At 39.1% G+C, this 15,822-nt stretch overlaps 1 protein-coding gene across 2 annotated transcripts in view; it reads right to left on the reverse strand.

Moving 5' to 3' along the window:
• The window catches only part of DGKK (diacylglycerol kinase kappa), a gene marked incomplete at its 5' end in the record, with an annotated part of 179,181 nt that overhangs the window by 15,910 nt on the left and 147,449 nt on the right, over positions 1 to 15,822 (reverse strand). For both annotated transcript variants that reach the window (XM_082608940.1, XM_082608939.1), the window contains 5 exons: positions 410 to 506; positions 967 to 1,071; positions 2,644 to 2,863; positions 3,833 to 3,932; positions 5,031 to 5,122. In XM_082608940.1, coding sequence (XP_082465066.1) covers positions 410 to 506; positions 967 to 1,071; positions 2,644 to 2,863; positions 3,833 to 3,932; positions 5,031 to 5,122 — 614 coding nt within the window. The remainder of the gene's footprint in view (positions 1 to 409; positions 507 to 966; positions 1,072 to 2,643; positions 2,864 to 3,832; positions 3,933 to 5,030; positions 5,123 to 15,822) is intronic.

Consider the following 15,822-nt stretch of genomic DNA (forward strand, 5'->3'; position numbering starts at 1 on the left):
TGCTAGCTAGTCCCCTAAATGCCCACTTACTTCTTAGCAACTCCAATCATTTACTGTTAAAGGCAACAGTGAAAAGCAGGTTCTTTGAAATGAAATGAAGTTGTTTTAATAAAAAAATAATAATAACAACAACTGTAACACATATAGCACCTAACTATGGGTACCAAACACTGCCCAGTGCAAGTACTTTGGATATATAAACTCAATGAATACAGCAAACCTATCTATCTGGCAAGTTCTACAATTATCTCCATTTTATACATGAGGAAACTGAGGTTTGGTTGAATTACTTGCGTAAGGTCACACAACTAGTAAGTAGAGTCAGCATTTGACTGTGGGTATCTTTAGACTATTCTCTTAACCAGAGAAAGGGAGAAGCCATAGGAAGGTGATAGGCTTAAATACTTACATAGTTTCAGGTGTAAAATATAAGTGCTCCAAATTGAGGTTATCTAGGTCTTCACTTTTGAGAGAAGATATAGAAGACAGAGTACCAAGACGAGAACCTAGACACAAAAGATGTCATCTTGGTGTCAGATACAAACAAGAAAGCCCCTCCCCCCACTTGTATTTCACCCCACTTTCTCTGTTGAAGCAGGGTCAAGCTTAATGACTTTCTCCTCGATAATATTCAGGGTTCTCATTCCAAAGAGGGATCATCTTGGATGGACAGGGACTTCCACTGACAGAATAGTAAGGCTGGGCTGCTTGCTTGCTAGCAGTGAAACAGCTTCAAATCTTGGGTTTCATCAGGCCAGCCTTTTCAAAGTATCTAATGGGGTCATTACTTCTGGACATAAGCATGGGGTCTTATAGTGTGAGGTTTCTGGAGAAGAGGGAGGGATATCTACTGCAGAGTAGGATTATGGCTAAAGGAAGATGCATGAAAATACATCTTTATTCTCTGGGAACTAGAAGACAGAGATGAAGCTTAGAGTAAAGGAAGGAGAAGAGAAAGATCATTACGGTGTCTTGGGCTCATCTGGTTAATATCTTCTGAGTCATCTTCCAGGAAGAAAGTTGAACTAAAGTTCTTGACTGATATTGTCTGTCGGCTTTGCTCATCAAGAACTATAGAGAAAAAGTGGAAGGAAGGAGGGAAGGAAGGAAGGAGAGGAAGGAAAGGAAGGAAGAAAAGGAGGAAAGGAGGGAGGGAGGATTGGTCACATTTCTTGAGCATCTCTTTTGTTTAGTTAATACCAGTCAGTGTGTGAGGAGACAATGGAGACTCCCATTTGATCATCACATCTCCTCCATGATGCTGTTTGTGGTTTCAGCTTTCTTACAGTATTGCCATGTCTCTTCACATCCATGCCTGAGCTTTCTCTGTTTTACTTGTTACTCTTTTCCTATCGTCCAGTAAACGTGGTTGTGAGTAGAAGCTTGGGGCCAGGGGTAGGGAGAGCAGGGTGGGAAACTCTCTGTTCTTCTACCTCCATTCTCGCCTCTTTGTTAATTCATTTACTCACATGACCTTTGTTCTAAACTTAAGCCTCTGGGACCATGCCGTTCTTTCAACCAAATGTCTCACCAATACCCAGAATATTTGAGAAGTCTCCTTTCTTTTACCAGCCTGTATATTGTATAGCTCAGGTGCTCAGCCTATGCCAAAGCTCATAGGTTCAATCCCTGTGCTGCCAGGGGACCCTTTCTCTGTCCCTGGGCCACAAGTTGCACTTCTAAATCTGACTTATGTATTGATGGAGCAGGCTGAGGATTAGTTGTGACAGGGTTATGGCTACATCAGATTGATCTGATCCCTGCTACTTGGAAACCACCTACAGAAATAGAGGCAAACTGGCTGTTTAATGATTTCACAGTGCAGAAGGGTTATTTCCTTTCTTTCTTAGAAACGTGGCTGAGGTTGTACCTAAAGGTACCAAGGCAGGAGAAGGTACTGTAGGTAAAGGTACCAAGGCAGGAGAAGGTACTGTAGCTAAAGGTCAAAGGTCAGCCAAAAGGACTTCCCTGCTACATGGACTTCTGTTCAATTCCAATAGCTCAGGCAGAACACACTTGGTGTTATATTTTCTGAACTGTTTTTCAAAGAAGCATTGTGGAGAAGAAGTGGGAACCAAAATGTTAACTTAAGAAGTTGGAGGAGTTGAAAGAGTTTTCATACTTTGTTGGAAGCTTGCAGATTGTCACGAGTTATGGGAAATGGCAATCAATGCTAGATCTGCCAGGACCACTCTCAAAGCCCTTGTGCCTGATTAATACTGTGTAAGACATGCGGAGATGAACACTATTTTCTTTCTAAAATCATCATAGGCTCAGTGGTTGGAAGGGGACAGACGCAGGTGGAAAAAGATTCCATGGCTGGAGGTTGAAGCTGACAGACCTTTGAGCCAAGCCACTTAGCAGCTGTAATTGTTTAGGATGATTGTTAGTTCCAAAAATAAGTAAGTAGCAAGAGTTGAGTGCCTGGGAGGTAGGAGGAACCAAAGGGGAAGCTTATCAGGACTGAGGCTTTTCAAATCAGTGGAGACTGAGGACAGACTTTGGATACTTTATGAATGCAGAATCTAGTCAAGTTTTGGTAGTGATGTCAAATAGTAGACCCAGAGCTAGGTAGACCAGCAAACTACCCACAGGAACCTTCTCTTTCCCCTACCTCAATCACCACAACCCTGGGGCCTTTACCTTGTTCAACTTGGAATATGATGAGTTTCAAGGACTTTTGGAGATTCTGGGCCTTTGTGGCCAGCTCCAACTTGCACTTGGCTATGTGGTCTATTTGAGGGATGAAGGGCTTTCCATCTGCCTTGGCACTGTCTGCATGTGCTGTGGTACTCTTCCCAACTGCTGCATCCTCAGCAAGGATATCAATCAGGACACTGAGCTTGTCATACATTAAGTCGCTCTATATGGGGAAGGAGACACGACATTGTTATGAGAGATTTGTGCCTGAAAGGACAGAATTAGGAGTCAGATGGTATGGGGAGAGGTAGGGAGGGGTACTAGTTGGCCAGGAACACTGAGCATAGAAAGCTACATGTGGGGAGATGAAAGTTTAGAGAAAGAACTGCTTGGGTAGATGTGATAAGATAACCAAAGGGTGTTAGGGGGTCAAAGAGACACTATTTGTTTCGGAACAGCTGCAGGCATCAATATATGTTGCCTAGTCTTTCTCATGTCAGAGTGGCCTATAAAATGATGTGTAATATGGCAAAACTGAGGAAAGATAAACATTTCTGGATTGGTGTTTTCATGGGCATGCTTCTATGAATGTGGATGTGGCTCTGCATGGGTGCCTGGTGTCTGCCTTTGTCTGTGTGTATGTTTGGGGGTGTACTACATGATTATGGCTTGATTCCCAGCTCCATCACTTAATAGTTTGTAAACTTAGGCAAGTCACTTAATCTATTTGTGCTTTTATATTCTAAGGCAGTTGTGAAGATTAAATAAGTTAACACATTATAAGTGCTTAGAACAGTTCCTGGCACAGAGTAAGTGCTATATAAGTGTTAGCTGTTATTGTTACTGTGGTTGTTATAGAGGTGAATGTGGGTGTATTTCTAGCATGTATTTGTATGTATTTTCAAGAATGTTCTGCTATACAACCATGTGCATACATGTTGGTGTACGCTTGTGTCTCGGTGTGGACAGATGCTTGGCACATGCTTAGGTACATGATACATGGATAAGCATGTATAGTGTCACCCTTCATTTGGTGAAAGGTGGAAGTTTGATGAGGATTTCCCCCATCAGGGAGGCTTACCAGCTGCTCCTCCTTGCTATTTTACAATTCCCAGTGAGAGGCACATTTGCTTTTATTAAAAATGGGACCCTGGCACCACAAAGAGTACAAGAAAAAAGGATGGAAACTTACTTTCAAAATCACAGACTCTATTGCTGTATTGTTCTGTTTTATCCGGCTCCAGGCCTTTACAATATCAACTACAAAATCTTCCACTGCTGAGCACAGGAATCTGGAAATATAAAATAGATGACACAATGTGACATGGACCATGAGGTCCAGAGACCTCTCTTATAATGTCATTAGTTTCCATCTTCCTCCTCTTCATTCTCCCTCTCTCTTTCCTGATCTCTCCTCCCTCCCTCTCCTTGCCCCTCTCCCCCCACTCCCTCTCCCCTCTTTGTTTATTCTGATTCTTCATATGCATATGGTGAAATATGCCAGTACCTAAGAGAATTTAACTAGCATTTCTTAGCCCAAATTCCAAATTTCCAGGAAACAGAATTCAGTCGGTCCAACTTGGGTTAGGGTTTCACCCTGGGTCAAATCAGCTATGGTTCAAGGGCCTGGCTAATTCAGTACAAATATAATGACTTTGGGACGATGGTACCTGTAGGGACTGTTTCTCAAAAGAGAATGTGGGGCTTCCCTGGTGGCGCAGTGGTTGAGAGTCCACCTGCCGATGCAGGGGACACGGGTTTGTGCCCCGGTCTGGGAGGATCCCACATGCCGCGGAGCGGCTGGGCCCATGAGCCACGGCCACTGAGCCTGCGTGTCCAGAGCCCTGTGCTCCGCGATGGGAGAGGCCACAACAGTGAGAGGCCCGTGTACCGCAAAAAAAAAAAGAAGAGAATGTGGTAGATTTGGAAGGAACCCACCAGAGTCCCAGGAGGAATGAATGACCCACGTATTTAGAAGGGGAGAATGTGTTGCTCAGCTATGAGAAAGCAGCTGTAGCAGGTACCACAGAGAATTTTCCAGGTATTAAATGGAAAACAAGGTCTCCCTACTGTAGGGAGCTATGTTATGCTCTTGAATGGTATGGAATGTGTTTCTCTTCTGTAACGCTTCTTCCAAATCTGTGGCTTACAATTTTGTCTTTTTGGAGTAGCAAGAGCCCTCACCCCAATCTCACCTTTTTCGCACCCCCCCACACCGTAAACTTTCTCTTCAGGAGGTTTGAGTTGGAAGAAATTTGATTTGGGAAGGTAAACATATGCTTTCCTTGGCCTCAACCCCCAAGTTATTAAAATGAGCCCCATCTCTGACTGAGGAACAGCCCATGAGAGGCAAAAACATCCCAAAGGTTGAGAGCCAAAGGAAGACTGACCTGGTTGCAATGATCATCTCTGTCGGGTACTTGGCCTTCAGGATTTTGTTCAACTCAGTGGTTGCAGATTCTAAGTGTTGGATGGCAGCAGCCTTGGGGGAAAAGGAGTGTTGAGTCCTGGGATCTTAGCACTATGACATAGTGTGCTACCCATCCTCACCCCCCTCATTACTTCCTACTGATGCTTTACCAGCAACCCAACTGTCTCTCTGAAAATAATCACAATTAAAGAATTCTTGTGGAAGGTCTCCACAGATAATCTTAGATCTGTGGTCATTCTAAAAATAAGAGATGTATATTGTTTCCTGTCATTTAAATTAATGCTCAAAAACTCATATGAAGGAGTTACTATTTGTTCCATGTTTCAAATGAAAAAACAATCTCATATTACATAGCTAGTAAATAATAGATCTGGGATTTGAACCCACATCTTTCCAACCAGAGTGTCACCTCTTATATATAATGTTAAATATAATAATAGCATCCACTTATATAGAATTTACTATGTGCTAGGTTCTGTTCTAAGATACATATATATTTTTTCAGGTAACCCTTATAACAATCTTATGAAATAAGGATTATTATCCCCATTTCACAGAACAGAAAACTGAGGCATAGGGAAGGGACAGCTGATAGGTGGCACAGCCAGGATTTGATTCCAGGTAGTCTGGCTCTTGAGTCTGTACTCCTAACTACAACTTATACTCATCCCTCTCCATCACCCACACATTCAAACATCTACCAAGTCCTGATGATTCTATCTCTTCAATATGTTTTAACTACGTCCAATTCTTCTTATTCCTATTACCACTTCACCAGTCCAAATCACCATCATCTTTTGCCTAGACAATTACAGCACTGCCTATCTTTTTTCCTTGCCTCTAGTCTTTATTTCTTCAATTTTTTTCTCCACATAACATGTAAATATTTGGTTTTAAACCTTTCTATTAGATAGCAGAATAGATAGATGGATAGATATGTGATAAAGAAAGTATAGTGAAATATTAATGGTAGAAGCTACCATTTAAAAATTCTTATATATTTGAAAATTTCATAAGAAAAATCCTTATATAATTCTTATTGCTTTTAGATAGAAGTTCAAACTTCCTGGGGGAAGATATCAAGATGGCAGATTAGGAGGACATGGAATTCAATTCCCCCCATGAACACATCAAAAATACATCTAAATGTGGAGAAATTATCACTGAAAACTAACTGGAGACTGGCAGAAAGACTCCTGTACCACCACAGCTGTAATAAAGATCCACACAAAATTGGATAAGAAGGGAAGAGAAGTGATCAGGTTGGGACCTGTGCCCCTGAGAGGGGACACAGAAGAGGGAGAGGATTACAAAGACAGAGAGCCTCCCTGGGGAATGAGCAGCTCCAGCCACACATTGGGCACCACAGTCCTGGAATCTGACATCAGGAACACAAGTCCCCTTAGCTGGTTAGAAAACCAGTGGGACTAACAGGAGGGCTGTAAGAAACCTAGACTTGGAGGGACTCAAGATGGCAGAGTAGGAGGAAGTGGAACTCACCTTCCCCCATGAATACATCAAAAATACATCTACATGTGGAACAATTCTCACTGAAAACTAACAGGAGACTGGCAGAAGGACTCCTATATACCCAAGGCTGTAAGAAAGATCTACATAGAATCAGATAGTAAGGGAAGAGAAGCGATCAAGTTGGGACCTGTGCCCCTAGGAGGGGACTCAGAAGAGAAAGGGGATTACACATGTAGAGATCCTCCCTGAGGAGTGGTGGTTTGAGCCACAGATTGGGTGCCTCAGCCCTTGGGTCCAACAAAGGGAAGATGAGCCCCCTTGGCTGGTTGAAGGACCAGTGGGATTAATAGGACGGCTGTGGGATGCCTGGACTCTGCTTGGGAGGAGGCCGTGAAAACTTGCTAGCACCAAGCTGATCTCCCTGTGCTCTGCTTTGTGACCGCCTGGAGGGGTGGGATGGGGAGGGTGGGAGGGAGGGAGATGCATGAGGGAAGGGATGTGGGAACAGATGTATATGTATGACTGATTCACTTTGTTATAAAGCAGAAACTAATAAAAAAATAAAATAAAATAAAATTAAAAAAAAATAAAGTTGGCTTAAAAGATAAAAAAAAATACTATATGCAATAAACTGATATTTTCTAACAAACAAACAAAAAAAAACTTGCTAGCTCCCAAAGCAGGGCAGAAAGGGTGGATTGAAACCACCCAGCTGGCTGACTGGTTTCCTGTGACCACTCTGGCATGCATCCTAGCCTGAGCCAAGCAAATGCTCCAGCACAGTTTACCTCATATGGCAGCTCCACATGGGACTAAGGGCTGCCACAACAAGGAAAAAGCTTGGCTGTAAGATGCTATGGTGTACCAACTTATAACGGAAAAAAATCTGAAAAAGAACATATATATGTGTGTGTGTGTGTGTGTGTGTGTGTGTGTGTATTACACCTGAAACATTGTAAATCAACTATACGTCAATAAAAAAAAGATGTTATGGTGGCTCAAATCCTAAGTGGCATCTGAGCAAGCAGGGGGCAGCTGTTACTGGCAGTTGCACAGGTGGAGCATCAGGGGCAGACCAGATCTCTGATGGCAGTCAGACCAACACAGCCCATGCCCCCACCGCTGTTGAATACCCACACCAGCCCCTCTTTCTCCAGCATTGCTCCACTCGGGTGAGGGTGCCAGTGCTGGGAGGGAAAAGAGCACAGACTTAAAAGGAACTGAGTCAGCTCGGACCTAATCCTCAGGGCTTTTGCTCCAGCACCTTGGGACTTGACCCTGCTCCCAATAGGGTGGTGATGACCAGTGAACAGAGGGGAAGCCCTGACTCACACATTGCTCTGGCCCTAGCACCTCCATCTCTAGCCCCACCTCCTACCAAGGTGACAGCTACCAGCACACCCTGAGGAAAGGTGTGACTTGTGCTCACATCAAATCCAGCTCTGCCACCAAAGCCAGTGGGGCCTTGTAGACTGTATAGAGATACTCCCCACGTAAGGACATCCCTCTAAGACCACCATAGGTAATTGTTTCACCTAATTTCATAGAGACAGATAAAGATAAGCAAAATGAGAAGACAGAAGAATTTGTCTCAATTGAAAGAGAAAGAGAAAAGCCCTGAAAAAACAGCTAATGGAACATAAAAACTTACTAGATAAAAAATTCAAAGCATTAGTAATAAGAAAGCTAACTGAATTAGGGAAAAGAATAGATAAACATAGTGAGAATTTTAGCAAGGAATTAGAAAATATAAGAAAAGAACTAGTCAGAACTGAAGAATACAATAACTGAAATGAAAAACACACTGGAAGGAATTAACAGCAGACTAGGTGATACAGAAAAACACATAAGTGATCTGGAAGATAGAAAATGGAAATCACAATCAGAACAGCAAAAAGTATATATACGTGTGTGTGTGTGTGTGTGTGTGTGTGTGTGTGGAATTTTTCACATTATAGGGGTCCCAAAATGAGAAGAGAGAGAGAAGACAGTTGAAAATTATGGCTGAAAACTTCCCAAGCCTGAAGAAAGAAACAGATATCCAGGTATAAGAAGCACAGAGTGTCTCAAATAAGATGAACCCAAACAGACCCACACCACACCAAGATACATAATTAAAATGTTAAAAGTGAAAGAGGATTCTAAAGGCAGCAAGAGAAAAATAGTCAGTTACCAGGGAACCCCCATAAGGCTATCAGCTGATTTCTTCACAGAAACATTGCTGGCCAGAAGGTAATGACAAGATATATTCAAAGTCCTGAAAGGGAAAAACCTGCAACCTATAGGACACTCTACCAAGCAAGGTTATCATTTAGACTAGAAGGAGAGATAAAGAACTTCTCACACAAGCAAAAACTAAAAGAAATGAGCAATACTAAGCCTACTCTAAAAGAAATGTTGAAGGGTCTTCTCTAAATAGAAAAGAAGTAAGAATCTATAGGAAATGGAAATTCCCAAATAAGAAAGGCAAATATATAGTAAGGATTTAAGATCAATTAAATAAGCAAGCACGTAGATTAAAAGAAGAAAAAATGTAAAATCAAGTATAAAGACAATTAACAGTAAAGGGATAAGCATGAAGATGTAAAATATGATTAAAAAAACACAAAATGTAGGGGAGGGGAGTAAAAAAGGTAGATCTTTTAGAATGTGTTTAAACTTAAATGACTCTCAGTTTAAGTCACATAGATATAATTATGCGTCAGTATATTTGAACCCCATGGTAACCACAAATCATGGTAGCCATGGTAAAGACACACAAAAACCAAAAAGAAAGGAACCCAAGCATAGTACTAAAGAAAATAATTAAATCACAATGGGAGAAACAAAAAGAAGTGAACAGAGAAGAACTACAAAAACAACTGGAAAACAAGTAATAAAATGGCAATAACTACATACCTATCAATAATTACTTTCAATGTCAAGAGACTAAGTGTTCCAATCAAAAGAAATACAGTGGCTGACTGGATTAAAAAACAAGACCGTTCAATATGCTGCCTATAAGGGAATCTCTTCAGGCCAAATACACACAGAACAAAAGAGAGGGGATGGAAAACGATATTTCGTGAAATCATTAATGACAAGAAAGTGGTGATATCAATATTCATAAAGGACAAAAAGACTTTAAAATGAAGACTATAACAAAAGACAAGGGCATTGTATAATGATAAAGGGATCAATACAAGAAGATATTACACTTGTTAACATATATGCACCTACATAGGAGCACCTAAATATATAAAGCAAATACTAGCAGATGTAAAGGGAGAATTTGACAATAATACAATAATAGTAGAGGACTTTAACATTCCACTGACATCAATGGACATAGCATCCAGACAGATAATAAGACAACAGTGGATTTAAATGACACAATAGACTAGTTGGACTTAATAGATATCTACAGGATATTCCATCCAAAAACAGCAGACTACATATTCCTTTCAAGTGCACATGGAAGATCCCCCAGGACAGATCACATGCTAGGCCACAAAAGAAGTTTCAATAAATTTAAGATAGAAATTATATCAAGTATTTCTTATGACCAAAACAATATGAAACTAGGAATCAAATACAGAAAGAAAAATGGGAAAAGAACAAACACATGGAGACTACACAACATGCTACTAAAAAAACATTTCCACTAAGATCAGGAAGAAAACAAGGTTGCTCACTCTCACCACTCTTATTCAACATACTTTTGGAAGTTTTAGCCACAGCAATCAGAGAAGGAAAAGAAATAAAAGGAATCCAAATCGGAAAAGAAAAGTAAAGCTGTCATTGTTTGCAGATGACATGATACTATATACAGAGAATCCTAAAGATGCTACCAGAAAACTACTAGAGCTAATCAATGAATTTGATAAAGTAGCAGGATACAAAATTAATGCACAGGAATCTCTGGCATTCTTATACACTAAGGATGAAAAATCTGAAAGTGAAATTAAGAAAACACTCCCATTTACCATTGCAACAAAAAGAATAAAATATCTAGGAATAAACCTACCTAAGGAGACGAAAGGCCTGTATGCAGAAAATTATAAGACACTGATGAAAGAAATTAAAGATGATACAAACAGATGGAGAGATATACCATGTTCTTGGATTGGAAGAATCAACATTGTGAAAATGACTCTACTACCTAAAGCAATCTACAGATTCAATGCAATCCCTATCAAACTATCACTGGCATTTTTCACAGAAGTAGAGCAAAAATTTTCACAATTTGTATGGAAACACAAAAGACCCCAAATAGCCAAAGCAATCCTGAGAAAGAAAAACGGAGCTGGAGGAATGAGGCTCCCTGACTTCAGACTATATTGCAAAGCTACAGTAATCAAGAGAGTATGGTACTGGCACAAAAACAGAAAGATAGATCAATGCAACAGGATAGAAAGCCCAGAAATAAACCCACTCACATATGGTCACCTTATCTTTGATAAAGGACACAAGAATATACAGTGGAGAAAAGATAGCCTCTTCAATAAGTGGTGCTGGGAAAACTGGACAGGTACATGTAAAAGTATGAAATTAGAACACTCCCTAACACCATACACAAAAATAAACTCAAAATGGATTAAAGACCTAAATGTAAGGTCAGACACTATCAAACTCTTAGAGGAAAACATAGGCAGAACACTCTATGACATAAATCACAGCAAGATCCTTTTGGACCCACCTCCTAGAGAAATGGAAATAAAAACAAAAATAAACAAATGGGACCTAATGAAACTTCAAAGCTTTTGCACAGCAAAGGAAACCATAAACAAGACCAAAAGACAACCCTCAGAATGGGAGAAAATATTTGCAAATGAAGCAACTGACAAAGGATTAATCTCTAAAATTTACAAGCAGCTCATGCAGCTCAATAACAAAAAAACAAACAACCCAATTCAAAAATGGGCAGAAGACCTAAATAGACATTTCTCCAAAGAAGATATACAGATTGCCAACAAACACATGAAAGAATGCTCAACATCATTAATCATTAGAGAAATGCAAATCCAAACTACAATGAGATATCATCTCACACTGGTCAGAATGGCTATCATCAAAAAATCTAGAAACAATAAATGCTGGAGAGGGTGTGGAGAAAAGGGAACCCTCTTAAACTGCTGGTGGGAATGTAAATTGATACAGCCACTATGGAGAACACTATGGAGGTTCCTTAAAAAACTAAAAATAGAACTACCATTTGACCCAGCAATCCCACTACTGGGCATATACCCTGAGAAAACTATAATTCAAAAAGAGTCATGTACCAAAATGTACATTGCAGCTCTATTTACAATAGTCAGGAGATGGAAGCAACCTAAGTGTCCATCATCAGATGAATGGATAAAGAAGATGTGGCACATATATACAATGGAATATTACTCAGCCATAAAAAGAAATGAAACTGAGTTATTTGTTGTGAGGTGGATGGACCTAGAGTCTGTCATACAGAGTGAAGTAAGTCAGAAAGAGAAAAACAAATACTGTATGCTAACACATATATATGGAATCTAAGAAAAAAAAAAGATCATGAAGTACCTAGGGAATAAAGACACAGACCTACTAGAGAATGGACTTGAGGATATGGAGAGGGAGAAGGGTAAGCTGTGACAAAGTGAGAGAGTGGCATGGACATATATACACTACCAAATGTAAAATAGATAGCTAGTGGGAAGCAGCTGCATAGCACAGGTAGATCAGCTAGGTGGTTTGTGATCACCTAGAGGGGTGGGATAGGGAAGGTGGGAGGGAGGGAGATGCAAGAGATATGGGAACATATGTATATGTATAACTGATTCACTTTGTTATAAAGCAGAAACTAACACACCATTGTAAAGCAATTATACTCCAATAAAGACGTTAAAAAAAACAACAATGGGACATGATGAAATCAAAGAGGAAATCAGAAAATACCTCAAGACAAATGGAAATGGAAGCACAACTTTCTAAGATCTATGAGATGCAGCAAAAGCAGTTCTAAGGGGGAAGTTAGAACCAATACAGGCCTTCCTCAAGAAAGAAGAAAAATCTTGAGTAAACATCTTACCACCTAAAAGTATTAGAAAAAGAAGAACAAACAAAGCCCAAAGTCAGCAGGAAGAAGGAAATAATAATAATATAATATAATAATATAATATAAAATAATAGTAATAAAAATAATAATCATAGGGGAAATAAATAAAAGAGAGATCCAAAAAACAATAGAAAAGATCAATAAAACCAAGAGCTGGTTCTTTAAAAAGATAAATGAAATTCATAAACCTTTAGCCAGGGTCACCAAGAAGAAAAGAGAAGGGATCCAAATAAACAAAATAAGAATTGAAAGAGGAGACATAACAACCAATACCACAGAAATGTAAAAAATCATAAGAGAATACTATGAACAGTTATATGCCAACAAATTGGACAACCTAGAAGAAATATATAAATTTCTAGAAAGATACAGCCTGCCAAGACTGCTTCAAGTAGAAACAGGCAATTTGAACAGACTAATCACTACAAGTAAAACTGAATCTGTAATAAAAAAAACTTCCAGCAAACAACAGTCCAGGACCAGATGGCTTCAGAGGGGAATTCTAACAAGCATATAAAGAAGAGCTAATACTTATCCCTCTCAAACTATTTCAAAAACTTGAAGAGGAAGGAACACTCACAGATTTATTCTACAAGGCCACCATTACTCTGATACCAAAACCAGACAAGGAAACTACACACCAAAATAAGAAATTATAGGTCAATATCTTTGATGAATATAGATGCAAAAATCCTCAGCGAAATATTAGCAAACTGAATACAACAACATATAAAATAGATCAAACACCATGATCAAGTTAGATTTATTCCAGAGTCAAGAGGGTGAATCAACATTCACAAATCAATCAATGTGATGCACATTAACAAAAGGAAGTATAAAAATCACATGATCATCTCAATAGATGCAGGAAAAGCATTTGAAAAATTTCAACATTCATTCATGATAAAAATTTTTATCCAAGTGGGTATAGAGGGAACATATCTCAGCATAATTAAGGCCATTATGATAAACCCATAGCCAACATCATACTCAATGGTGAAAAGCTGAAAGACTTCCCACTAAGTTCTGGAACAAGAAAAGGATGCCCACTCTTACCACTTCTGTTTAACATAGTAATGGAAGTTCTAGCCACAGCAATCAGATAAGTAAAAGAAAGAAATGGCATCCAAATTGGAAGGGAAGAAGTAAAACTGTCACTATTTGCAGATGACATGATACTTTATATTGGCAACTCTAAAGTCTCCACCCCCAAATATTAGGACTAATAAATGAATTCAGCAAGGTTGAAGGATACAAGATTACCATACAGAAATCTGTTGCATTTATATACACTAATAATGAAATTTAAGAAACAGAAAGTAAAAAATCATCCTGTTTAAAATCATACCAAAAAGAAGAAAATACCAAGAATAAACTTAACCAAGGAGGTGAAAGACCTATAATCTGAAAATTATAAAACACTGATGAAAGGAATTGAAGATAATTCAAAGAAATGGAAAGATATCCTGTGCCCTTGGATTGGAAGAATTAGTGTTGTTAAAATGGCCATAATATGCAAAGGAATCTACAGATTTAATGAAATCCCTATAAAAATATCCATGACGTTTTTCACAGAATAAGAACAAATAAAAATCCATAGGGAACCACAAAAAACTCCAAATTGCCAAAGTCATCTTGAGAAAAAAGAACAAAGCTGGAGTATAACCCTCCCAGACTTCAGAATATACTACAAAGCTACAGAAATCAAAACAGCATGGTACTGGCACAGAAACAGACACATAGATCAAAGGAGCAGAATAGAGAACAGAAGTGAACCCACACACCTATTGTGAATTACTTTATGACAAAGGAGGTAAGAATATACAATGGAGAAAAGACAGTCTCTTCAGCAAGTGGTACTGGGAAAACTGAACAGCCACATGTAAAACAATGAGATTAGAACATTCCCTCAGACCATGTATATAAGTAAGCTCAAAGTGGTTCAAAGACCTAAATGTAAGACATGACACCATGAAACTCATAGAAGAGAACATAGGCAGAACACTCTTTGACAAAAATCGTAACAATATTTTTTTGGGTCTGTCTCCTAAGCCAAAGGAAACAAAGCAAAAATAAAGTAATAGGGTCTAATTAAACCTAAAAAGCTTTTGCACAGCAAAGGAAACTATCAATAACATGAAAATACAACCTATGAAAAGAGAGAAAATATTTGTAAATGGTGTGGCTGACAAGGGGTTAATATCCAAAATACACAAACAGCTCATACAACTCAATATCAAAAAAATAAACAACCCAATCAACAAATGGGCAGAAGACCTGAATAGAAATTTTTCCAAAGAAGACCTACATATGGCTAACAGGCACATGAAAAGATGCTCAACGTTGCTAATTATTAGAGAAATGCAAAACAAAAATGAGATATCACCTCACCTGTCAGAATGGCTATCATCAAAATGTCTACAAATAACAAATGTTGGAGAGGATGTGGAGAAATGGGAACCCTAGTACACTATTGGTGGGGTTGTACATTGTTTCCAGCCACTATAGAAAACAGTATGGAGTTTCTTTAAAAAACTAAAAATAGAACTATGATATGATCCAGGAATTTCAGTGCTGGGTATGTATTTGTAGAAAATGAAAACACTAATTTGAAAAGATGCATGTACCTCAATGTTCATAGCAGCACTATCTACAATAGTCAAGATATGGAAGCAACCTAAGCGCCCATCAACAGATGAGGTTTATATATACAATGGTATACTACTCAGCCCCCCCAAAAGAATGGAATTCTGCCATTTGCAACAATGTGATGGACCTTGAGGGTATTATGCTTAGTGAAATATGTCAGTGAGAAAAATCAAATACTCTATTTTATCACTTACATGTAGAATGTGAAAAACAAAACAAATGTATATTTAAAAAACAGAAACAGACTCATAGACGTAGAGAACAAACTAGTGGTTACCAGTGTAGAGGGAATAGGGAGGGGTGAAATAGGGGTATCAGATTAAGAGATACAAAGCACTATGTATAAAATAAATAAGCAACTTTGATATATTGTGCAGCAAACAAACAAACAAAAGAAACCTACACTCTGCTAGTGAAGAGCACACACACACTTGCTTATTCCTGAAACAAGGCAGAAAAAAACAGGTTGAAACTGAATGGGACTCTGGCCAGTTTCCTGCAACCACTCTGGCACACAGCCAGCCTGAGCCAAGCACCTGTTCTACCCCACTTGCTTCACCATAAC

The sequence above is a fragment of the Mesoplodon mirus genome (genome assembly GCF_964341445.2).
Source record: "Mesoplodon mirus genome assembly, chromosome: X".
NCBI classification, from domain to species: domain Eukaryota; kingdom Metazoa; phylum Chordata; class Mammalia; order Artiodactyla; family Ziphiidae; genus Mesoplodon; species Mesoplodon mirus.